The sequence below is a fragment of the Sarcophilus harrisii genome, chromosome 3, assembly GCF_902635505.1.
Source record: "Sarcophilus harrisii chromosome 3, mSarHar1.11, whole genome shotgun sequence".
NCBI lineage: Eukaryota > Metazoa > Chordata > Mammalia > Dasyuromorphia > Dasyuridae > Sarcophilus > Sarcophilus harrisii.
The window spans coordinates 549,349,106-549,374,781 of NC_045428.1; the positions used below are offsets into that span (position 1 = coordinate 549,349,106).

At 34.3% G+C, this 25,676-nt stretch overlaps 1 protein-coding gene across 2 annotated transcripts in view; it reads right to left on the reverse strand.

Annotated features, from left to right (window-relative positions):
- The window catches only part of FOXJ3 (forkhead box J3), a 140,504-nt gene extending 115,036 nt beyond the window's left edge, over positions 1-25,468 (reverse strand). For both annotated transcript variants that reach the window (XM_031962336.1, XM_031962335.1), the window contains exons 1-2: positions 25,395-25,468; positions 2,440-2,500 (exon numbers count right to left, since the gene is read on the reverse strand). In XM_031962336.1, the coding sequence (XP_031818196.1) occupies positions 2,440-2,483 (44 nt within the window). In that variant the 5' untranslated portion in view covers positions 2,484-2,500; positions 25,395-25,468. The remainder of the gene's footprint in view (positions 1-2,439; positions 2,501-25,394) is intronic.
- Between the last annotated feature and the right edge of the window lie 208 nt (positions 25,469-25,676).

Genomic DNA, 25,676 nt, shown 5'->3' on the forward strand with positions numbered 1-25,676 from the left:
ATATAAGTTTGATACCTACTTGGAGAGGGCTATTTCATCGCTTAGGGGGTTGAAAGTAGAAACTATATTACTCCCCCCAAATTACTCTTCTCTTTACTTCAAGCCCTTTGTTCTTTTCTCAACATACTTCTGGCTTGAACTCTGAAGAGTCAAAAGGAAGTATACCAATGGTCTGGAAACATTAATAACATGAGATAGAAATGAGTGCTTGGGCCTAAAACTTTCCAAGGCTTTTCAGTTTATAAATTGCTATACTTCAAATTAAATCCAGAAGAGTTTTACCATCTAGTATTACACGTAAAAAGTTAGAACACAGTGAGTAAATGGCAAAAAGAATCTCTCGTGATCTGAGTGCTTTTCCCTCTGTCAGTGTAAAAAGTGGACAAAAACAAAGTTCACTTATAACCCTTTCCAAAAATGATTCTATGAGAATGAATAATTACATGGATAATAATGTTATCCAAAGTCATACACACTTTTACTTGAACTTGAAGATATTTTCCCATAAATGTTCAAATAAAATAGATGAAATTTCTACCAAGAAGCTACCTGGATTTTTTCCCCTTCTTTTTCTTTCACAGACACATGCACAAAATCATACACTTTTCCCTTATGTTTAGAAAGGTTAGCCAGTGGGGACTTAAGATTATAAAATACCCTATAACTGATATGATGAGCTAGTAGTTAAAAATACTTAAGAAAACATTAAACTAAATTTAGGCTGCATCAATATCCTTCAATCCATTCTAAACATGCCATAGTGCAACAAATAGTTTTGGCTATTCCAAAGGGAAACAAAAGGAAATTATGCTCCTTGGCTTTTAAGATACTTTTTATATACATAAGGTCTCTTTTCAGTGCTAGTTGTTTGTTGCTTTACAGAATACATACAGAAAGAAGTAGAGGTAAGTTTAAAAAGGAAAAAAAAAAAAAAACGCAATTACTTCTTAATGCCAAGCAGATCTCAATTTCCTTATCTATGGTATGAAGGGATAAGTCTCAATTGGTCTTTTATATCCCTTTCATACTCTAATAATCTATGATTTTCTATCTTGAACATAAAGTGAATCTCCTCATTATGTTATGGGCTCCTTGAGAGGAGGAACTATCTTTTACCTCTTTTTATATTTCCAGCTCTGAACCATAGTGCCTAGCACATAGTAAATGCTTAATAAATATTTCTTGTCTAATTGACTTCCCAATGATTTCCACTATAAAATTAGAAATGCATTCCCTCATTAAGAAGTTTCACAAAAGACTTAAAAATAGTTTCTTGCAAAAAAAAAAAAAAAGACAAAGTGATGACCAGTTGGTTTTAAACAGTATATCAACAACATTGTGCCTGCCTAGAATTATGGTCGACTCCCTCTAACTCTTTCTTCTCAGTCTAACCATCCCTAATTCATTCAATTGATCATTATATGACATGTTCTCTCTCCAGTTGTCATTATCCTAGTTGCATTCTTAACTCTAAATGATTTCTAGCTTGCTCATGTCTATCCCATACTATGATGTTAAGAAACGAATACAGTATACAAATTTCACCTTTTCTCTAAACAACAGTAATATTTCTTAATGTTTCCAGAATTTAAACCACCCTCCAACCTACCTATCTACCTCTAGATACCTACAGTGCCTAATAAAGCAAGTTGCAATATCACATATAATCAGTAGGTGTCATCATCTAGTCTAAGTAAAATTTTCATATTAAAAGTTATCAGTTTTTTTAAAATTCCCTACTTGATTTATTTTGAAAGTTGGAAAGTTTGAGGTTAAACTTATTTCAAAACTCAGGATGGCATTAAAACTACATTGCCTAAAAAAAGCAAATTTAAAATTAATACCTGAGACAGTTTAATAATCAAAAGCAGCTAGGAAGCATAGTTGTTAGATAAATCATTGAACCTGTGGTCCAGAAAACTTTAGTTTAAAACTGGCCTTAGGCACTTGTGACCTGTTTCATCCTAGACAAATCACTTCACATGCTGTCTCAGTTTCCAACTTTGTAAAAATGGAGATAAATAATAGTTTCTCCCTCCCAGGGTCATTGTGTGAACAAAATGAGATAATTTGTATAAAGTGATTTGTAAATCCTAAAGCACTAATAACTGCTACCTATCAATATTATTATTAATTTACTACATTAAAAATCCAAATTAAATGATCATTTAAATCCATGTAAAGTAAATATAATATGAAATTTTAAGCAAAATAATGACGTTTGCTAAAAATAAGATAATAAATAATAAGCTAATGGTAAGCTGAGCAAGAAATTTTCACTAAATTGAATTCCATTTTTAAAAAATCTATATATTCTCAAATACCAATCAATGGCTCCATTAAAATAAAATCTCACTAAAGCAAAATCTGCATATAAAATAACCCCCAAATAGCATTTTAAGTAGTATTTAATACCATAATCCTAAAAATTATACTCACCTTGATGAAGTTACAAATGGACAGGATTGTCCATACAAACCCATCTGGCCACAAAGAGAAACTAGGATGGAGAAAATGAAAAAACACTTATTAACATGAGTGTTCCAAAGTAAATTTCATTACAAATCAAATTCCCATAACTGAAAATTCATTATTTAAAGCAGAATTATAACTCTACAAAAATCTCCTTTAAATTAGGAATATACTCAAAAGAATTAGAAATGATATATAATAGTAAGCAGGATGTCCAAAGTCTATGGAAGAAAAATGCTAGGAAATGCAGGAAACATACATATGATAGAGCAAGTGTGGTTGGTTCAAAAAAAGCATGATCGTAAGAAGAAGCAGTGCTTATTTATTAAAGGGTCAACAAAACTGAGAGGAGAGGGAAGTCTATTAAATTCTCTATAGCACATTCATGGACTAGGTCAAAGAGCAGAAATATAGAAGCTCAGACCTCAGTGTCTTCACTCAACATTGCTGTTGGTATATTTAAGAAACCACCTAGTCAAAAGGTTGACTGCTATGGATTTAATTTATTATTCTCTTTATACAGTTCTCTCCATCCAAAAACAACCTGAGTATCTGGTATCAATCATGTGGAATATTTAAGTACTTTATTCTCTTTGAACATATTCTTCAATACATGCCTCTTGTCTCCCATTTAAATATAAAGTGCTTGAGAATAAAGAATTTGTTTTATTAAGTAGGAAAGATTGTTTTATTTGCATAATATTTGTATCCCCAGCACTTAGTACAGTGCCTGGAATAGCACATGCACTTAATTAATGGTTATTCACTGATTGTCAATTTGGCAGCTGGATGGAAAACAGAAAGGAGACTAGACCAAACAGGAAGACCAATTAGAAAGTTGTTTCCTCTAATGAGAATTCCTCAAAACAAAGGACTAAGATAAATCTTAAGTAAGGCCTCAACAGATTTAGAATCCTAAAAGATTGGAGATTATATAATAGTCTAAACTCTTTGACAAAATGAAAACTCATAAATGAAAAAGAATAGAGGCCAGGGAGGTCAAGTAACTTGCTCAAGATCATTTCTTCTCAAAACCTTGAGATGATGGTAATTATGATTTGAGAGTCAACTATTTAGTGAGCAGTTAAAATCATGTGAGGAGATAAATTAACCAACGAGAGCTAACATGAAAGCAGAAGTATAAGATCTAGAAGTAAATTTTGAAGAACCATAGCAGTTAGGAGACAAGAAAAATTACTACCATCTCCTACACCCCACTCGCAATAACAACAATAATAGTGATAATAATCCCAGAAATAAAAAAAAAAAAAAAATCCTAAGAAAATCAAGAGCTAGAAGAAATAAAAATAGCAGACAAGGAAGGAGCTATCAATGGCAGGAGCATAACTGCAAACTGAGAAGAGGCTTGCAGTTTCAATCATTCAGTGATGAAGAAAGCCATATACACCCAAAGAGAGGACTGGGGACCACAACATGGCATTTTCAAGCTTTCTGTTGATGTTTGCTTGCATTTTTATTTTCCTTCTCAGGTTTTTTTCCCCCTTAGATCCGATTTTTTTTGTGCAACAAGATAACTGTATAAATATGTATACATATATTGGATTTAACATGTATTGAACTACCTGCCATCTAGAGGAGGGAATGAGGAGAGAAAAATTTGGAACAGAAAGTTTTGCAAGGGTCAACGTTGAAAAATTACCCATGCATATGTTTTGTAAATAAAAAGCTTAAAAAAAAAAAAAAGATGACAACAACCCATCGCTTAAGCATAGTGCATACAACAAAAGCCTGTCTTTTTTAATCCCAACTATTCTTTGGTGTTTTCCAAAGCACTAAAAATACCTTCACTCAGAAGGTAGAAGAGAAGTACATAGCTGTGCTTATGAACCATTCAAAACAAAGAGGAAAGTATGAAAAAAAAAAAAAAAAAAAAGCCCAGTGTAAATGACATACAAGAAATGTATATTCAAATAAGAAAATGAGCTGGCCAGGTGGCAAGAGTAAGAGATAGCAAATAAACCACCCCTGTGTCTCCCGCCCCCCCCCCCAAAAAAAAAAAAGAAAGAAGAGGTTTTTTGGTTTTGGGTTTTTTTTTTTTTTTTTTGGACTCTAGCAGCGTAAGGCAGTTTTTACTGAATGGTAAGGAGAAGTAAAATTGTCGTGGAGGAAGTGTAGTGGGGAATAAATGGAGAAAACAGCTGCAAATTTCAAAGTTTAGTTAGTGTAAAGTATGAATGAAATAGTGGTTAGAAGAAACATCAAAGGCAAATTAAGATTTTTTTTTTCCTCAAATGGAATAATTGTGAGATTTTATTTTTTATAAAATGAAAAGGTCAAATTACATCAGCTCTCAGACATGTTCTAACTCTTACATTATATGATTCTATGAAGTTAAAAGGAAGACTTGGAAAAAACTAAAAAGATCTAGAAAAGTGAGAGAAAGTTCTTGCAGAAGACTGATATATTTAAAAAATAAAATAAAAAAACCCACTGCCTCTAAAGCTCACTCTCTTCTCTTCAATCCTCTCTAGCATCCAAAGAGATTATCTGTGGATAAAACCCTACAAAGAAATAAGACCCTAAAGTTAAACAGAGGGACTTAATATCTTATCATACAGTTTCCTACTGCAGTCACACACCCCACAATCTAAACTAGAAAGAATGAGTGATGTTCTCCTTATACAGTAATTGCTTGAATAGTGTTCTCCAAATTTCTGCCTAATAATCTGGTAAAGGTTTCTGGCAGCCTTCATTCTCCAGGAACCTTTCTAATCATACAGTTAATGCATGAAGCACATTTGATAATTTTGTTCCATAAAATGTATCTGGATATGGCCTTTGGGAATATCCCAACAGAAATTACACTAATTACCAATCATTCTACTGTTTCTCTAGATTAAAAGAGAATGAACCAAGTGAATAAAATCTGCCTATTGTCCAGGCTAGAAACTAGAACTAGACGATGAAACTGGTCCTATAACTGAACAGAAGGAAAAAGTTTGAATGGACTGCCTTTGGTAACATACAGTGTTTTTCATCACGCTGATTCATATCTCTGTACCAAAGGATCATATTTTTGACAAGTTTTCTAAGGCAACTAACAATCATAACAGTAAATGTGAATGGAAGGAATCCAGCCATAATGATGAACAGAATGCTCTTTAAAAAAAAAAAAAAAAAAAAAGATTGGGAAGTCCTCCATGAACTCAAGCAAAGTGAAATGTACTGTATACAAAATAATAGCAATGTTCTGGGATGACCAACTGTGAATAATTTTGCTATTCTCAGTAGTACAATCACACAATTAATACTCTGAAGGACTTATGATGAAAAATCCTACCCATACCCAAAAAAGGAACTGATTATGTCTGAATTTAATTCAATTTTTCTTGAGGATTTTTATTTCCATTGGGGGGAAGATCTTTTTTGTCTCTCCACAATTTGACTTTTATGGAAAGATTTTGTTAATTTCTCATGTGGTTTCTTAATTGTGGATGGGGATAATAAGGGAGAGAACCTAGAAATCAAAAAAAAAAAAATTAATGTAAAAATATTTGTTTTGAATGTAAGAGAAAAATTATTAAATAAATAAAACAAAATCCAGCCATAAAATAAATTAGAAAGCAGACTGTTGTTTACAAGAATTTACACTTCAAGCACATTCAGGAGGTTAAAGGGTTGGAGTAAATCGAAAGAAAGGATGGTAGCAATCATGACCTCAAACAAGTTAAGTGTAAAAAAAGACATAATTAAAAGAGATAAAGAGCAAAACTATATCATACTTAAGATACCAGAGAAAAAGAGTATTAGTATTTAATATTAATTTTATATATGCACTGAATAGCATAACATCTAAATACTTAAAGGAAAGTTCTGATTTATAGAAAGAAATAGACCATAAAATTATGAGTTGATAATTTCAATGTATCCCTCTTAAGACTTAGTCAATTCTAACCAAGAGGCAAAAAATAAGAGCCTGAAAAATATATATATATTTTTTAAATTTAATAGCCTTTTATTTACAGGATATATACATAGGTAACTTTACAGCATTAACAATTGCCAAACCTCTTGTTCCAATTTTTCACCTCTTACCCCCCCCACCCCCTCCCCTAAATGTCAGGATGACCAGTAGATGTTAAAATATATTAAAATATAACTTAGATACACAATAAGTATACATGACCAAAACATTATTTTGCTGTACAAAAAGAGTCAGACAAGAGCCTGAAAAATATTTTAGAAAAATCAGCTTTGATAGACATCTGGCAATTACTAATTAAATAGAAAAGAATATACATATTTCTCAACTGAATTAGACATCTTTATCAAAATTTCCTAAAATCATGTACTAGGGCATAAAAATTTCACAAAGGCAAAAAAAAAAAAAAAATAATAAAAAAAGGAAATGTTAAACATAGCTTTTGCCAGCTACAATGCAATAAAATTTATATTCAATAAAATGACTTTGAAATAAGGGCTACAAATTAAATGAAGACTAAATAACTTAATTCCAAAGAATTTGTGGGTCAAAGGACAACAGAAACCATAGAAAATAAAATAGTATCACAATATAAGAACATACAACATAGAAACATAAAATAGTATCACAGTATGAGAAAATACAACAAACTATACAAATAAGAAAATGTCAAAGAAAAAATACACCAAAACTTTTGGAATAAAGCCAAAGCAATTCCAGGGAGAAATTCTACATCTCTAAACAACGAAAGGAGGGGAAAGGAAAGGAAAAAGCAAAGGAAAGGAAAGGAAAAATTAAAGAGTAAAGGGAAAAGGAAAGGAAAGGAATAGATAGATCAGTCAATTGGACATGCAATTTAAAAAACTGGAAAACAATATGATAGAAATCAGGCTTATTTTGCAATGATATATCTTATCATCTGTATTCTTGAACTGAATGTTCTTAGACATTAAATTCAACATATCCAGTTTGATAAATGCAGAATGTAAAGATTGGTAACATTAAAAAATATGGCTCAAAATGGAAGTTTAGATCCATAAGTCACACTATACATAAAAATAAATTCTAAGGATATAAATGTTTTTAATTAAAAATTAAGAAAATATATTTTGACTGTAAAAAGTAGAGTACAGTTAATAAATAGAAGAAATTTATGAAGATAAAATGGACAAATCTGATAATATATAGATCAAGACTCTACAGCATAAAAACAATATAACCAAAACAAATTTTTAATTTTTAACAGACTAAGTGGGGAAGGAGGCAGTCTTTATATAACTGAGAGACTATATAAACTATATAATTGTATATTAACTAAGAGATGTATCTAATATTTTTCAATCTTCCACCAATTTTCTCCATTAATTTTTATCAACAATTACATAATAAATTGTTACTTCCCTTTCCAGTCACACTTCTCCACTTAACAAGCAGTGTTTGATGACTGAGGCTGTTTCTAGGCTCTCTTGATCTAATTGTGAAAAGTGATTTAGATCAGTTAAATTTCATTAGAAAAATGGGGATAGTCTGTTTCAATGACTAATCTTTTATGTTTCCCTTTTTTTAGCATCAACAGATCGCTTAAATTATGTCATTCTGGAGCTGTCTATATTTTTTATTATGTTTATTTGATTTGCGATTGATTTTGATTTTTATAGTCAGATCAGACCGCTATACTAACAGCTAATTTGGAAATGGCCCAAACAATTATGATCAAAATTTTCTTATCTCTAAAAGAGTAATAATTTTGTGACAACCTGGTTCTTATCATATCCAACAAATACAAAAAATTGTTCACAAAGTTCTATTCTGATGTTTCAAAATACTGTAAAGGTGACCCTGTTGTCCTCTAACACTATGCTAACATAAAATGACATGCAACAGATTCTATCACGTAAGAATAGGATTCTACACTAATACATTGTTGGTAGAGTTGTGAACTGATCCAAACATCTCAGAGAGCAATTTGAAACTATGCCCAAAGGGCAGCCAAACTGCACCTACCTGTTCCCCCTGATCTACCAATGCCACTACTAAGTCTGCTTCCCAAAGAGATCATAAAAAAGAGGAAAGGATCCTCATGTACAAAAAATGTTTATAGCAGCTCTTTGTGAGGTGGCAAACAACTAGAAATTGAGGGGATGCCCATCAATTGGGGAATGGCTAAACAATTTGTAATACATGAATATAAGGGAACACTTATCATTTTATAAGATTTCAGAAAAACTTGGAAAGACTTGTGAGAACTGATATTGAATAAACTGAGAACTAAGAGAACACTTTTACACTGTAAACAGCAACACTGTACAATGATCAACTAAAACAGACTCATTTCTTCTCAGCAATATAATGATCCAAAACAATTCAAGACTCATGATGGAAAATACTATTCACAGTGAGAGAAATAACTATAGAGTCTGAATGCAGATCAAAACATTATTTACACTTTTTTGTTTTTTTTTCTTTCACATAGTTTTTCTCTTTTGTTCTGATTCTTGTTTCACATAATTAATGTGGAAATATATTTAATATGATTGTGCCTGTATAGCCTATATCAAATTGCTTACTATCATGGGGAGTGGGAAAGAGAGAAACAGAGGGAGAAAAAGAAATGGAGATCAAAATCTTATAAAAGTAAATGTTGAAAATTAACCAAATAAAAATAAAATGAGGTTAAGAGAAAATATCTCCTTTTCAAAGACCAATTTATACACTAAATCCAAAAACTTATTACCAATGCCTTTGTCAAAGTAAGCCATGAAATAGAAAAATGTAGAAAAGGTCTCAAATCTATGCAGGAAAAGTGAAAAGTGCTAAGCCAGATTTTTGATGATCTATAAGCAGAAGAATTCTAAAAGTCTTAATTGGATATCAAACAAATAGACATGATAATATGAGAACTGAATATCAGTCTTGATATTTTCATTATAAACAAAACAAAAGAGAGTTGCATCAAAATTAAAGAATGGCTAACAGATTCTTCTTGGTAATACAAATAGAGGAGATTTGATTACCTCTTAATGCAGTACTCCTGATAAGCACCAAATATTGGAAAACATGTTGCAAAAATAATTAAGAAATTAGAAAGGCCAAAGAATTATAGAAACTTCATGTCTAGATACCATAAATAAAAATCTTTTAAAAAAAAGAGTTGGGAAGTTTACATTAAAAATTATTCTGTGCTGGTGCTGAATGAAGTAAGCAGAACCCAGAAGAACATTGTACACATTAACAGCATCATTTTATGATGATCAACTATGATAGACTTAGCTTTTCTCAGCAATAGTCATCCAAACTGTAATGGAAAATGCCATCTACAAGCAGATATAAAAGAGAAAATATAAGAAACCAATAAGGTTAAGCTATTTACACTCTTACACAGGCAGATGATACTTGTGACCCTTAACAAGTTTGTCATTACTAGAGCACTTAAAAGGAATATACATAGACAGAGGGTTCAAATGTGAATTAAATAAGATGGGATGAAGAGTTCTGATAAAGGCCTCATTTCTAAATCTATAGGAATTAACTAAAATTATAATACAAACCATGCTCCAATTGATAAATGGTAAAAGGATGTGAAACAAATTTTCAAATGAGGAAATTAAAATCATTTCTAGTTATATGAAAGGATGCTCTAAGTCACCATTGATCAGAGAAATGCAAATTATGACACCTGAGATAACACTACACACCTCTCAAAATGGCTAAGACGACAGGAAAAAGTAATGAAGAATGTTGGAGAGGATTTGGGAAAACTGGGACACTAATACATTGTTGATGGAATATTGAACTAATCCAACCATTGTGGAGAGCAATTTGGAACTACGACCAAAGAGCTTTCAAACTCTGCATACCCTTTGCTCTACTGGTTCTGTATTCCAAAGAAATCCAAAAAAAAAAAAAAAGGAAAAGGACCCACATGTGCAAAAATGTTTGTGTGCCAGCCCTTTTTGTAGTGATAAAGAACTGGAAACTGAGTTAATGTCCATCAGTTGGAGAACTGATGAATAAGTTATGGTATATGAATGTTATGGAATATTATTGTTCCATAAGAAACGATCAGCAGGATGATTTCAGAGATTTAGGAGAGACTTGTATGAATTGATACTAAGTGAAATGATTAGAACCAAGAGAACATTGTACACAGCAAGAACAAGATCAGGTGATGGTCCACTCTGATGTATGAGGCTCTTTTTCAACAAAGGAGATTCAGGCCAATTTCAATGGAGAGAGATGGAGAGAGCCATCTGCATCCAGAGAGAGGATTATGGTGACTGAGTATGAATCACAACATAGTATTTTCACCTTTTTTTTGTGGTTTGCTTTCTTTTTTCTTTTTTTTTTTAATCTGATTTTTCTTGTGCAGTGTGATAACTGCAGAAATATATATAGAAGAATTGAACATGTTTAACATATATTGGACTACTTGCTGTCTAGGGGAGGAGGTAGGGGAAAAGAGGAGGAGAAAAAACTTGGAATACAAGGTTTTGCAAGGGTGAATGTTGAAAATTATATATATATGTACATATAATATGTACATATATAAATATATAAATAAAATAAAAAGCTTTAATTTTTAAAAAGTGAATTCTACCAAATATTTAAAGAATAATTAATTCTAATACTATATAGACTAATCTGAGGGAAACAGTCAAAGAAGGAGTACTAACAAACTCCTTTTACAAGTCAAATAAGATTTCAATTCTTAAATCAAGAACAACAAAAACAAAGAAAACCAAAATTTTCCTAATGAATACTGATGCAAAAATTTTAGATAAAATATTATCAAGAATTCAGCAATACTAGCAATACACAATCTATCACAAGGATCATACTCTATGACCAAGTGGGATTTATACCAGGAATGCAGGACTGATTCAATATTGACCATATCAATAATAAAACCAACAGAAATTATATAGTTACCCTGATAGATGCAGAAAAGCTTAGAAAATACAATTCTCAATCCTATTAAAAACTCTAGAGAATACAGAAATAAATGGAACTTTCCTCAAAATAAGTAGTAATTATCTAAAACCATCAGCAAGCATTATCTGTAAAGGGAATAAACTAGAATCCTTCTCAATAAAATCAGGATTGCAAGGATGCCCACTATTACCACTATCATTCAACAACACTGTACTAGAAATGTTAGCTACAGCAATAAGTTAAAGAAATTGAATATTATATAGTTGGAGAAACCTAGAGAACCTACTTAAAAACTAGTTGAAATAAAAAACTTAAGTGAAGTTGTAGAGCATAAAATAAATTCACATAAATCATAAGCACTTCCATATTACCAATAAAATCCAGCAGCATGAAAGAAAATTCCATTTAAATAAAGTAAAGGCAATATAAAATACTTGGAGTCTAGCAGACAAGACCAATCCGAGAACTATATGAATACAATACCAAAACACTTTTCACACAATTAAGTCAGATCCAAAGAAATGGGAAAATATTAACTGCAACTAGCCAAGCCAAAAAAAAAAAAAAAAAAAAAAATCATACTTAAATTAAATTTAGTTATTCAGTGCCTTACCGATCAAACCACCAAAAATTATTTTGCAGAGCTAAAAGTGTCATAAAATTCCTCTCAAAGAACAAAAAAAGATAAAGAATATCAAAGGGATTAATGGGAAGGAGATGTAAAGAAAGGTAGTCTAATCATACCAGATCTCTCTCTGTATTATAAAGCAGCAAACATCAAAACAATCTGGTACTGGCAAAGAAACATTGATAAATCAGTGAAACAGATTAGGTTCACAACACACGTAGTTTCACAACACACGTAGTTTCACAACACACAGTAGTAAATAATCACAGTAATCAGATATTTGATATGATAAATCTAAACATCCAAGTTTTATGGGATAAGAACTCATTTGATAAAAACTGCTCAGAAAACTGGAAAACAGTATGGCAGAAAACTAGATATAAACCGACATCTCACACAACAGACCAAGATATGAACAAAAATGGGTACATTATCTGGACATAAAGAATGATAACATGAGCAAATTAGGAGAGCACGAGATAGTTTACCGGTCAGATCTATACATGACAAGAATTTATGACTAAACAAAAAGAAAGCATTACAACATATTGAAATGAATAACTGTGACTTGCATTAAATTTTAAAGTTTTCGCACAAATGCAATCAATGCACCCAAGCAAGATTAGAAGGAAAGCAGTAATCTGAGGGGAATTTGTTTTTACAATTGCTTTTACAATAAAGACCCAATTTCTCAAATACATAGAGAACTAAGTCAAATTTTTAAGAATACAAAGTCACTCCTAAGCACTAGAGATATAAAAAAAGCAAAAACTGTCCCATAATCTAATGGGGGAGACAAGTCAATAGATATGTACAAACAAGGCATACATAAGATAAACATGAAATAATTAAAACCGGGAAGGCTCTAGAATTAAGAAGGATTAGGAAAGGCTTCCAGTAGAAAATGGGACTTCAGTTGGAACTTGAAGTCAGTAAAGCCAAGAATTGAAGATCAGGAAGAACAGTATTTCAGAAATGGAGGAACACCAACAGAAAAATACCCAGAGCCAAGAGATGAACTGTCTTGTTCAAAAAACAGCGAGGAAGCTGCTGGTAGGAAATAAGGTATAAGAAGACTAGAAAATGGGAAGAGGGGAAATAGATTGTGAAGGACTTTGAACATTAGAAGATTTTGTATTTAATCATGAGGGTGATAGGGAACCAATGGAGTTTGCTGAGGAGAGAAGCAACATGATTGGATGCACAGTTTAGCATGCACAGTTTAGCAAACACTTTTCACGTTAATGGAGGACAGATATGAATAAAGAGAAACTTAAAGTAAACAGAACTCCGAGCAAGCTTCTTTTTTTTTTCCTGAGGCAATTGGGGTTAAGTGACTTGCCCAGGGTCACACAGCTAGGAAATGTTAAGTGTCTGAGGCTAGATTTGAACTCAGGTCCTCCTGACTTCAGGACTGGTGCTCTATCCACTGCGCCACCTAGCTGACCAACAGGCTTTTGCAAAACATGAGGTCTGCATCAGACTAGTGGCAATATCAGATTAAAGAAGGGGGCGTATTCAGTAAATGTTAAAAAGGTGAGATCAATAGGCCTCAGTAACATATTAAATTGTTGGGAAGGAGGAAGGAATATTTAGAGATAGTAAAAGTTACTTCTGTTTCAACCACAAAAGGAGGACATAGGGAATGACGGCTAGTAAGGGATGGATGGATCAAGTGTGGAATTTTTGAGGATGAGATGTAGTTATTGTTTGTAGGCAGTAGGGAAATAACCAGTAAGAAAAGAAGAGACTGAAGGTAAGTGAGAGAATAGAGATGAAAGAGAGAGAAATCTGAGGAGATGTGATAGAATGGAATTTCTTAGGGCAGGTAGAGAGGTTTTGCCTTGGCAAGGAGAAAGGCCATCTTTCATAATACCAAGCTAAAAGAAGAGATAGAAGTAGAAAGCAAAGTGATGTGAGATGAAGGGAGGGGAGAAGATCTAGATAGCCTCAAGTTTTCTCTGTTAAAAAGGGAGCAGGGAGGAAGATCTTTAGATTTCAGGGAGGATAAAAAAGTCTGGCAAAGCCACCACATTGAGTAGGACAATTCAGGGGGTATGAAACTATTGTCTTGATCTAGTGACAGTCCACTAGTTTACAGTGGGACCCAGTTTAGCAGAATTTTTTCTCCAGCTTTGCTGAGCAGCTTTTCGAATAGGAAAGAAGGTAACAAATGGTAGAAATAATCCAAGGCTCAGAGTTGACAGAACAAGATCATCAACAGGAAAATGAAGTGGGAAAAGGACCCGAGAAGAGGATAGTGTGGGGTTAATCTGTTTCACCAAGATATCAAAAAAAGGGAAAGAAGAGTATAATCAGTGTACATGGTGACAAGCTAGTAAAAGACTGAGCATTGAAAGGCCTAGAGGTCACAAGGAGGATAAAAAACATGATTTGGGTTTATAAGGCAGGAGGAAAAGATGAAATGACAAAATATAATCAGATAAAGGAGTTTCATAGTTCATAAACATACACTTGCAGGTGTTGGCAACATCAAGGGCATTACCATCCCTTATTTGTAGATGAGTATGAATAGAAGAAAAAGTCATAGGAAATAAGTAAACTGAGGAAGAGTGTGTTAGAGAGTAGCAATACATATGATGAAGTCCCCTAGTATAAGTATGAAAAACTTTTCTATCAACTTATCAAGTTATAAGAATTCAAGGGAATGTAACTGAGCTCTACCAATTTATTTTGAAAAGGTAACTAACTATGAGATAGGGAAAGGCTGCTGCCAATATTTTTCTAAGAGTAATTTGATGCATTTATTATTGCATTTTACTGTGGTCCATGAGAAAATATTGGCATCTGTAACATAGGTGTAAGGAAAGATTTTTTTAAAGGTTTTTTGTCTTTTTATAACACCTTTCAAACACTGGGTGGAATCACTTTATCCTTACTTTTTCTATATCTTGTATTTACCTGCGAAAATGTAGTACACCTCCCCTCTCCATAACATATAAATGAACACTATCACTTTTGCATTTGCTCCCTCAGTACCTACCTAGCACACAGTAGGTAATTCATGTTTACTGACTAATTAGAAACCAGTGAGAAAGAAATGTAGAAGGTTATAACTTGTTCTATCAAATCTCTTTGAAAAAAAAGCTAGGTGGCAGGAGGGGCAGCATGGCATACCAAAAAGAGGTCTGCATTTAAAATCAATCAAGTGACTGATTCCTATATTTACTACTTAAAACCTATGTAATTCCAGGGGACAGTTATTAAAGACAAATATTTTATGGCTAGCAGGCTCCACAGATGGTAGGATAATCTAGAATGAAAAGGTCCCAGTTGCTGAAGGAAGTTCTAGAAGTAGGCAGCAATATTTTAATGTCTAGTCAAAAACAGGATCGGGGGGGAAAAAAAAAACAGAAAAGTGGAGACAATCCTCAATCTCAAAGAGCTCCCATTTTAATAGAGAAGACAACACAGATTTTGGATGCAAGTCACAAGAAAGTGTCCCATGTCCTCTGGGTCCAGTGGAAAGGCAGGCAGTAATGCATCTTCTTTAAAGTCATTTCTACTAATAAAATTACATCTATTGATGATTTTGAACCTTTAATTAGATAGTGTCAAAACCTTTAGTAATAAGGAAGTACATTACAGACCTAGACAAGAGTGAGCAGAAAAGAATAGGACAAGTGATAGAAATAGGAGAGACAGAAAAATGGCCACCCTAGGGAGGGGAGTGATTATGTAAGTATGTATGTATGTATGTATGTATGTATATATGCACTCATACATAGATAGACACAAATAGCATATACAGAAAACAAGGTTGAGGCAGGTTGTAGAGAGCTTTAAAAAGACGAGTTCATATAGTAGAATTTTAGCATTTGTGCAGAGAGCAAAGTAGGGAGAAATTTGGAGTAAAGAGACCCATTAAAAGAATATTGTAATAGTTCAGGAAAAAGGGGTGATGAGAGCCTAAACTAGGCTGGCGGTCCTTGTGAACAAAGAGGACAAGAGAGATATGTTATGAGGTAAAAATAACAAGATCTGGCAAATGACTGGATTTGTGTGGTGAAGGAGGATGAAATAAAGTATAACATTTTAGTTATGAACTTGGATTACTAGAAGAATGATAATGCTAGAAAGAAACTAGTTCAGAAGAGGAAGAAAAGATAATAAAAAGCTAAAATCTGTAACTGAATTCACACTCCTAGGCAGCACACTTTCTGAAATTGCATCAATGACAATGAAAAAGCAAACCAACTAAAGTAGCTCAATACTTGCTTTGGGAAAGTAGCAACAAGGAAGAGGTAGAAATTCTTTACAAATGGAACAATCAGGAAAGACTTCTTAAAGGGAATTAGAGATTCCAAGAACTGAAGGTGAGGATGGAGTCAAAGTTCTAGCCAAAGTCAATAAGGTTGGACATGCTAAGATAAATTATTCAGACAACTCACAACTAATACCAATTTCTCAATTCCTTATTATATTCAATGAGAAATAATGGTTTATGATAATACTGGTTATGATATAGACAAACACTATAACATGGAACAGAATAGAATAGAAACTTAAAGATTCAATCAGGAGAGAAATTTACATACTATATAAGATATTAATATTGGTTTAGATGTATGTTTACTTGTGGGCAAATATGTATGTGTCTAAGGATATGTGGATATGCATGCATGTAGGTCTATGTATGTATGTATATATATATGCAAATATATCTGTACTTAACTATAGTCTGCTTGGGGAAGGTGAAGAGGATGAAAGAGGAAAAATAGAACAAAGTAAAAAGTACACAGAGAACAAAAGAATAGCCAATAAGAAAGCAAAGCTGGACATTAAAGAATATAATTTTTTTATCATACTATATGCTTTCTTGAACTAGAAATTTATTGTTGTATATTTTGAATCCTCCCTGATGGGCACATTTTGTTTCATTTTGTTTTCCTTTTCTGTTTTTCTTTGTCCTATTCTATTTTTTTCTTTTTTTTTTTTTGTATTTAGTTCAATAAATTTTTTAAAACAAATATTGGCTCTATGGCAAAACCTTTGGCTAAATATGGTCCTATGTATTAACTACATGTTAATTACAATGTAAAGCAATTTAGAAAGGTAAACTAATATTACAATGATGCATTTACTATTGTCGTACCAAATTGTTATCACACAAGAATTTCATTATATTTAAGTTTCTTGAAGAAACTACAAAAAAAAATCTTCTTTCCCAGCATATGGCAGTATGGCACAGTAAACAAAAAAAACAACCTTTCACTCAGGAAAATGTAGATTCAAATTCTCTCTGGGACATATACTGAGTGACCATGGAAAGGTCACTTAACACCTTTCAATACCCTCAGTCAACTTTTTAAACTGCACACAAAATCTAGATCTCCATACTTATGCCAATGAAATCACAAATCTGGACAAAAATAAACCCAAAAAAGGCACCATATAATATCCCTGAAAGAAACATTTGCAGTTATCAGTGTTTGTCACTTCAAGTGAAACAGCTACCTAAGGTATCAAGAAAGGTACCTTAAAATAGGTAGAATCCTATTTTACAGAATATGATTAAAATATAACTAGGCTATTTCCATATCTCAACAGATGGCTCCCAATAATAGTGTTTTGTAATCTGGTTGTAACAAAAAATTAAATTAAAAAAATTTAAAAATTAAACCAAAAATTCTCTAAAGCAGGTGCCTTCACCAATCTCCTTAGAAATCAATCTCTACAAAATTGTGGGAACTGAGTATGGATCACAAGATAAAATTTTCATTCTTTTTCTTGTTTGCATTTTATTTTCTTTCTCATTTTTCTTTCTGTTTGATTTGATTTTTCTTGTGCAGCAAGTTAATTATATAAATATGTATGCATATATTGGATTTAATATAAAAAATAAATTCTTTAGGTTTATGATTAAAAAAAGAAAATCTCTATAATAAAAATATTAAGTTATAGTTCTTATGATCTGCAGCATAGCTTTACAAATTAAGATATTCTTAACATCTGAAATTTTATAAAATATTTATAGTTGTGGTTTGTAGGTATTAAACTCTTTCAGGAAGTGATGGCCTTATACAAATGTAAAGAGCTAAAACGATAAAGCAATGAGGGCGGTCCAAACAAAGTATTAAATAAAAGCAGGCCAGCTTCCCAAGCCAGAGTGTCTGAATAGTGAAAGTGTAGAATAAGGTATATAACAAACCAAACAATAAGGATAGATGAAAATGAAACAAGTTCTGAGTTTCTTTTAAACTCTTTTAAAAGGAACAAAAATTTTAAATAAACAAGTATCTGGAAAACAAATATTAAGACACTATAAGCCATAGACAATAATTTAAATGTTTACTTCTGTCCTGACCACTCCTCTATTCCAAATTCTTCAATTTCCTCCACTAAAAAAAAAAAAAAAAAAAAAAAAAAAAATTCTTAGTCTGGTATTTAGGATTTTCCACAAGCTAGTTCCAATCTATCTTTCCACTTGTTTTATACTACTCCTCTCCTTCATATACTCTACATTGTATTCTTATAAACTTCAACTGACATTTATATAGTGGTTTAAGGTTTAATCAAAGTCTATTTTTTTAGTATTATTTCTATTTTATAGGTATAGAAAGGGATCATTAAGAAAATTGCCAAAGGTCACAGAACTAGTGACAGTCAGGTTATGAATTTAGGCCTTTCTTTGTCTCCCTAGCATCCAGATGCCTCCAAGTCTATCATTCTTCCCACTATATCAGATTGCTTCTCCAACTAGAAGACTACTCATCATCCACTAATCTTATACTGTACTCTCTTCTGTCTCCATAGATTCATACATGCCTTTTATGCACTCTATCCACACTTTTACCTGCTGCATTTTTCTTTCATCAATACGCAGCTGAGAAGCCATCTCCTACATAAAGTCTTTTAAGGATCAAGAGATACAGAAGTAGAGGTTAAAGGCCTTCAGTCCTAACACAAATCTCTCACCAAGTGGTGTTAAATAGCAGTGCTAAGCTTGGAACCAAGATGGTCAGACAACTCCAAATCCAGAGTATGCTCTTTCCAGGGCATCACTCTTCCTCTTTACTCCATGCTGCTTCTTTCGGATCCTCTCTTACTCCAAATAAAAAGTGATCACTCTTCTGGAATTTTCATATGATCTGTCTTGATCTCTCCTTCACCCTTATAATCTCCTTAGGACAACAACACACACATGCATATATGTGTATGTATTACATATATATGTGTATATAGATGTGTGGGTGTATACGTGTGTGTGTGTGACTGAATCCAACTCTATTATTTTACAGATAAGGAAACTCAAGCCCAGAGAGGTAAAGTGATTTGTCCTGTAACATGTAATTAATAAGAGATATAATTCAAACCTAGTCATTCATTCTACTGCACCTTACATCAGACTTGTATAGATGTATATATGATAGCCTCTCCTTTTAGATTATAAGCATCTTGAGAGAAATTCCTTTCTTGTCTCCCTAGCACCCAGATAAAATGTTATGAAGTGGGGATATATATATATATATATATATATATATATATATATATATATATATGAAGGAAGGGATTTTGAAGCCAGAATTCACTACACAGTTGAAATTATAAATCTCATCAGCAACAACAACAAAAAATCCTTTGGACTTAACGTTTATCACTCAAATTAATTTTTTTAAACCTAAATTAAGTCCAAAAAGAGACATCCTTCTATGTGCCAATTGCCCTGCCTTTGGTACTACTCACACTTGTTGCTTTGAGAAGTTATTATATATCAATTCTAACAAACTTTTTAAAAGGACTGATTTTATCGCTTTCCTCATGCTCTGGGCCAAAACAGTTTTTCGCCATCATTCACCTATATGTAAATATCCTCCCCCACTGCCCCAGGGTAATAGAAATTCCTAGAGGGCAGGAATTTACTATATATCTAAAGACTTAGCAAATTGCCTGGGACATTCATTCACATGATTGAATCCACAAATCATACAAGATAAGCAAGTTTAACTACCTAATGATCACATCTGTATAAGAAAAACTATCTTAAATGACAATTACTAGAACACCATCTATTTATGTTGTTTTTTCCATATAAGATTCATAAATTCAATCCTGACCTTGATCTTCAGTCTCACATCACTGTCTGCAAAACATTTAAAATTAAATGTCCCAGACATATCTTAAACTCAACTTTCCCCCAAATCATTGTCTTTTCCCCAAAACCATCTGCTCTTCCAAACTTCCCTATTTCTGTCAAAGGAACCACCCCTCCTTCCTGTGTCTTGATACTTCTTGACTTCCTCAAGGCTTCACATCCCAAATCAATTGCCAAATGTTGCCATTTCTATCTCTAAGATCAAATATAAACTCCTTTGTTTAGTTTTTAAAAGTCCAAAACTACCTGGACTGCCACCTCTCTTCGCAAGGTTTACTGGACATTACTTCCCCTGTCTGCACTTAGAATTCCTGCTAAATTGGCCTTCTCTCTGTTCCTCCCTTACAACACTCCTATGTACCTTTACATTGCCCATTCACAAGTCCATGCTTCCTTTTTAACTAACTCAGAAAACTTTCTTTAAGACCTACCTCAAGTACTATTTATTTTCTGCAAGAAGGCTTTCCTTATCCTTCAGCTGCTTATGTGTTCCTTTACACATGTTATCTTGTATTTATTTTGTATATCTTTTTTTGTATTCATATCATGCTGAATATATTTGTAGAACTACCTATTTCTCTCATTAGAATATAAACTCATTGCAAAGAGAGATTGCTTCATTCTTTACACTTTTAATTACTATAGGCAGCTAAGTAGTACTCTAGATAAAGAAATGCATATTAGTTGTGTCATCCTGGGCAAGTCACTTAACTTCTGTCTACCTTTATTTCCTCATCTAAAATAGAGATAATAATAGTGCCTACTTCCTAGGGTTGTTGTGGAGAATAAATGAGATATTATTTAGAGTACTATTATTATTATTGCATCTCCACTCACCTAGCATAATGCATGGCACTTGATAGATAACCTACTGTGAGGGGAAAAGAGGATTGAAACTAACTGTTAAAGATATTTAGGAAGCAAACTATAAACAGACTGAAGGTCTCCAAACCTTCATCTTAGGTATACGCACTGAAAATTAATAGTTCCCCAAAACTTATAAAATTTCCTTTTCTTCCTTTTTTATATAATTTATATGGAACAATCTCAAAGTCAGAAATATACTCTGGGAATTAAGAGTTGAAAAAAGGATTAGGCAAGTACAATAAGGACAAAATATGAAACGATGGTTTGAAAGTAAGGAATATATTTGGTTAAAGGTTCAAAGGAAAAACTGCTGTTGAAAATATAGTTCTGCAAGAAAGAAAACATGGGTTATCAAGCATGATGTTAAATGGGGTAGTAGGCACTTGCAATTCAGATAGGTTTATCATTAGACAGGCAATAAAAACTAAAAGTGAAGAACTTAAGAGAAAAAAATTTAATAATTACCACATCAGGATTAGCTGTGACGGACTTGGCACTTTTCAACAATGAGGTGATTTAGGCTAATTCTAATAGACTTGTGATTGAGAGAGCCACGTGCATCCAGAAAGAGAATTATGGGGGCTGAATGTGGATGTGGATTCACAACTTAGTATTTTCCCTTTTTTGTTGTTGTTTGCTTACTTGGTTTTTTCCCACTCATTTTTTTCTCTTTTTGATCTGATTTTTCTTGTGCAATGTTATAAATGTGAAAATATGTTTAGAAGAACTGCACATGTTTAATCTATATTGGACTGACTGGCTAGAGGAAAGGGCAAGGTGAGGAGGGAGGGAGAAAAATATGGAACATAAGGTTTTGCAAAGGTGAATGCTGAAAATTATCTTTGCATGTGTTCTGAGAAATAAAAAGCTATTATTAAAAAAAAAAAAAAAAAAAAAAGAATTACCACATCAGGCCATGTTACAGCAGATCCTTCAAATGAATCTGTTTTATGAGTTTATCATTTTTCACCCTAACCCACTGGGCATTGATATCTATCTTCCCTAATTAGAACGGAGGGCTCTTGAGCTCAGAGAAGAAAAGGGAAGGAATAAGCATTTATTAAGCACCTACTATGTGCCAGCTACTGTGCTAATAAGCACTTTGCAAATATTATCTGAGCTTAGAGAGATTTGTAAAAACAGAATCTGTCTTGCTGTATACCAGGGTTTAGCACAGATGGTATCTTCTGGATTATTATTCTTTTAAACCTCCACACCTCAAATGACACTATCATCTACCATTTTTTTCTAGAAATTCTTCTTCTCTTTTGTTTCAGCAACATGTCCATCTTTCCCCTAACCTTCAGCCTACTGTTATCTCCAGAACAGAGCCCAATTTAGGGGTGAGCAACAGGCCACAACAAGCAGGGAGACACTTTAATAAAAATGCTTTACACATGTGAGTATTTAAGGTCAAAAAAATTCTGCTTTCCAAGACATATAGGCCCATATTCTATGTTAAGTTTTACATGGCTCAAAGCCTCTATTTCTGTCAAGTACAGGAAAATCAAATTTCAAATCCTGCTTTCAGAGCACAAAAGCTTCATCTAAGCTCAGCTACCTAGTTCAGATCTAGGACCTTTGTTTTTCCTCAGTTTACTCTTGATCCTTTTCAAGATTAAATCATTCCCATGATTTTCACTCTTGCAGATGATTTTTTTTTTTTAATTATAGCTTTTTGTTGACAAAACATATGCACGGGTAATTTTGCAACATTGACCCTTGCAAAAACTTCTGTTCCAACTTTTCCCCTCCTTCCCTCCATCCCCTCCTCTAGATGGCGGGTGGTCCCATACATGTTAAATATGTTAAAGTATATGTTAAATACAATATATGTATACATAGTTATACAGTTATTGCAGATGACGCTTAAAAGCTACATAGTGCTCCCTAAACCTCTTTCTATTCCTCCATTCTGGATATTACTATCTGTTTTTTTTCAATTCACAACTGAACATTTCATCTACCACTTCAAATTCTAGGCAATCCAAGTACATATAGCTACTAGAAAAATTTCCCGTGTACTAGCAATTTTCATTATTACTACACTCCTCTAAGTTAGTTAGAACCAACAATGGCTCCCCATTACCTAATTTATCAATATCAAACTTGAGCAAAGCTTTCCAATTCAACCTCATACCTTATATCACCAAATTCATTTTTCATATTCATCAATAGGCTTTCTGTTCCAGCCAAGCAAATATGCTTGGAATTTCCTGTCTGTAGTTTGCTCATTCTCACCTCCTTACCCTCAAATATGCCATTCCCTTCTAGAAAATGCCTTCTTTTGCACTGCCAATCCACATCACTCCTCTCTAAAAACCACCTACACTTTTGCTATCTTCAAACCATTATTCTAGTAGCCAAGTGTTTACAAACCAAACAACAAGAATGCATGAAAATGAAAATCCCAGTTGGAAGCTGTTACTTAAAAAAAAAAAAAAAAAAACTTCTGAAAACTAGGTATTTATATTTATAGTTTGCATCTGCTTAGACATAGCTTGGATTTTATTTTAAGTTTATAAGAACTATGGCTTTTATTTTCTTATTTCTCTACAAAATTCAGTCAGTTCTCAAACTTTGGTTTAAGAAAACTAAGCAAATCTAAGTGAATCATTCCCTATTTTTGTGAAAAAATAAAACATGTATAACTTCTTATCAATGAGGGAAGCAAAGAAAGAAAATCCTAAGAATTATATTAACAGCTCTCCTTCCATAACAAGAATCAGTTATTATTCCCAAATGATAAAATTTTAAGAAAAAGAAAAAATAATTGCAATGGCCATGAGAGTGGGGGGAAGGGGAGAAATACAAACAAGGCCTGATGGAAGAAAAGCAGTTGTATTACACTTTTTATGATTAAAAATGTGATCCTACCCAGTAAGCACTGGGAACCAAACTGAGGAAGTGAATAGGGCTAAAATAGAAATAAGAAAATGACACCCCCCCAAAGGCCTGAAAAATAAGACAACTAATTCAATAGTGCAAAAAAAATTAACACTACCACACAAAAAAATAAATAAAAAGTCCTCAGAACTGTACAAGAAATGGTTAACTAACGCCAATATGCTACATAACCAGAAAAGAGGAGAAAAAAATCCTTTTCCTGAACCAACGCAAACATTAACTGGCTCACAAAGAATTCAAATGTGATCTTAACAAACCTAAGAATCCGATACATACATATATACATACATACATACACACATAGTCTAAAAGCAAGAGGAAAATGAATTGGACATAAAGATGCTCAGGAGACAAAAAAGTAGTGTTGTTTTTTTTTCCCAGCTGCCACAAAAGTGGCTGACTGAGACTAATACCTGACCAATGCGTAACTAAGCATATAATAATACCTCTTCAGCATGCAAACATATAATTCCTCTACAGAGAAAAGGGTATGTTAACTTACAAAAACCCAGCAAAAGCAATAATTTATATCTCACAACCTACCTCAACTTTCAATTTATGTCAATATCCACCTAGGAACAAAAAAAATTGTACAAGACAGGACGAGAAACCATCCAAATACAGAAAAACACAGAAGATTGAAAAATTCTGTACACCAGTAACAATATTTAAATCCCGTTAAGAAAGGACATAGGAGCAGTAAAGGAGAAATGAGGGGTAGGGATGGGGGAAGGGAAGTGTCAAGAATAGGAATGCCCTTCTAAGCGTCTCGAGACACCCCCTCCCCCCTTGAAAAGGTGAAACCTGACTAATCTCTTCCTTCTCTCACCTGGCAACAACCCAAAAGCTTCAAGTGTCTCCCCATCTCCACTAAAGCAACCAAGCCCCAATCATCAAGCCTAGCTAGGACCCTCATCCTTCCAAGGCATAAGAGGAAGGAAAAAAAGTGGGGGGGGAGGGGCGAGGGAGATTTGGACGGAGGGAACAGGGGACACACCACGTGGGCAGGATGCAAACACATCCAGGACAGAAACACGTCTGCACAGAGCAGCTGCCGGCCGGGGTTGGCCCGATCACCAGCAAAGGACACGGGGACAGACAGGATGGGTGGGAGGCCGCACGATCCGGCCATCCCGAGGAAGGGCAGGAGGTGTGAAGTCCTCCAGAAAAGCCGCATCCTACCGAGGTTCAGTCCTCCCAGGGTACGGGAAGCTCCCCAGAGAAGGGGCGGAGGAAAGGGGCGCGGCGCCCCGCGGCGCAGGGGCCCGGCGGGGGAGGGGCGCGCGCCGCCCTCTGAGGGGCAGCAGCAGCTGAGAGGGGGAGGGGGAGAAGTATGAGGGAGGGGAGGGGGAGGGGCGGCCGCTGCCCTCGAGCCTCCGCAGGCCCGCCCGCCCGGCTCGGCTCCCCCCGCCCCCTTGGCGGCCAGAGAGCGGGTAGCTAGGACTCCACACCGGCCCGTACTCGGCCCCGACCCCGGGGATGCCCCAGCCCCGCCTCCCACTCCGGCCGTCCGAGGGGCTTGTCCTCACCTCAGGCTTCGGAGGCCGGGGCGGCCCAACCGAGCCCCGGCCCGCTCCGTGCGTATGCGTGCCCCCCAGGAAAGGCCCCAACGGCAGCTGAAGTGAGTGAGCGGCCAAGACACAGAGCAGCGCCCACGGTGGCGGCGATAGCGACGGCTACGACGGCGGCAGCAGCGGGAGCAGCCAACATCCGGGGCCGCGCACCCGGAACTACTTCCCTCCTCCGGCCCCCCCCCCTTTCCTCCTCTTCCCACTACCCACTCCCGCAGGCGGCGGCGGCGACGTCGCCGC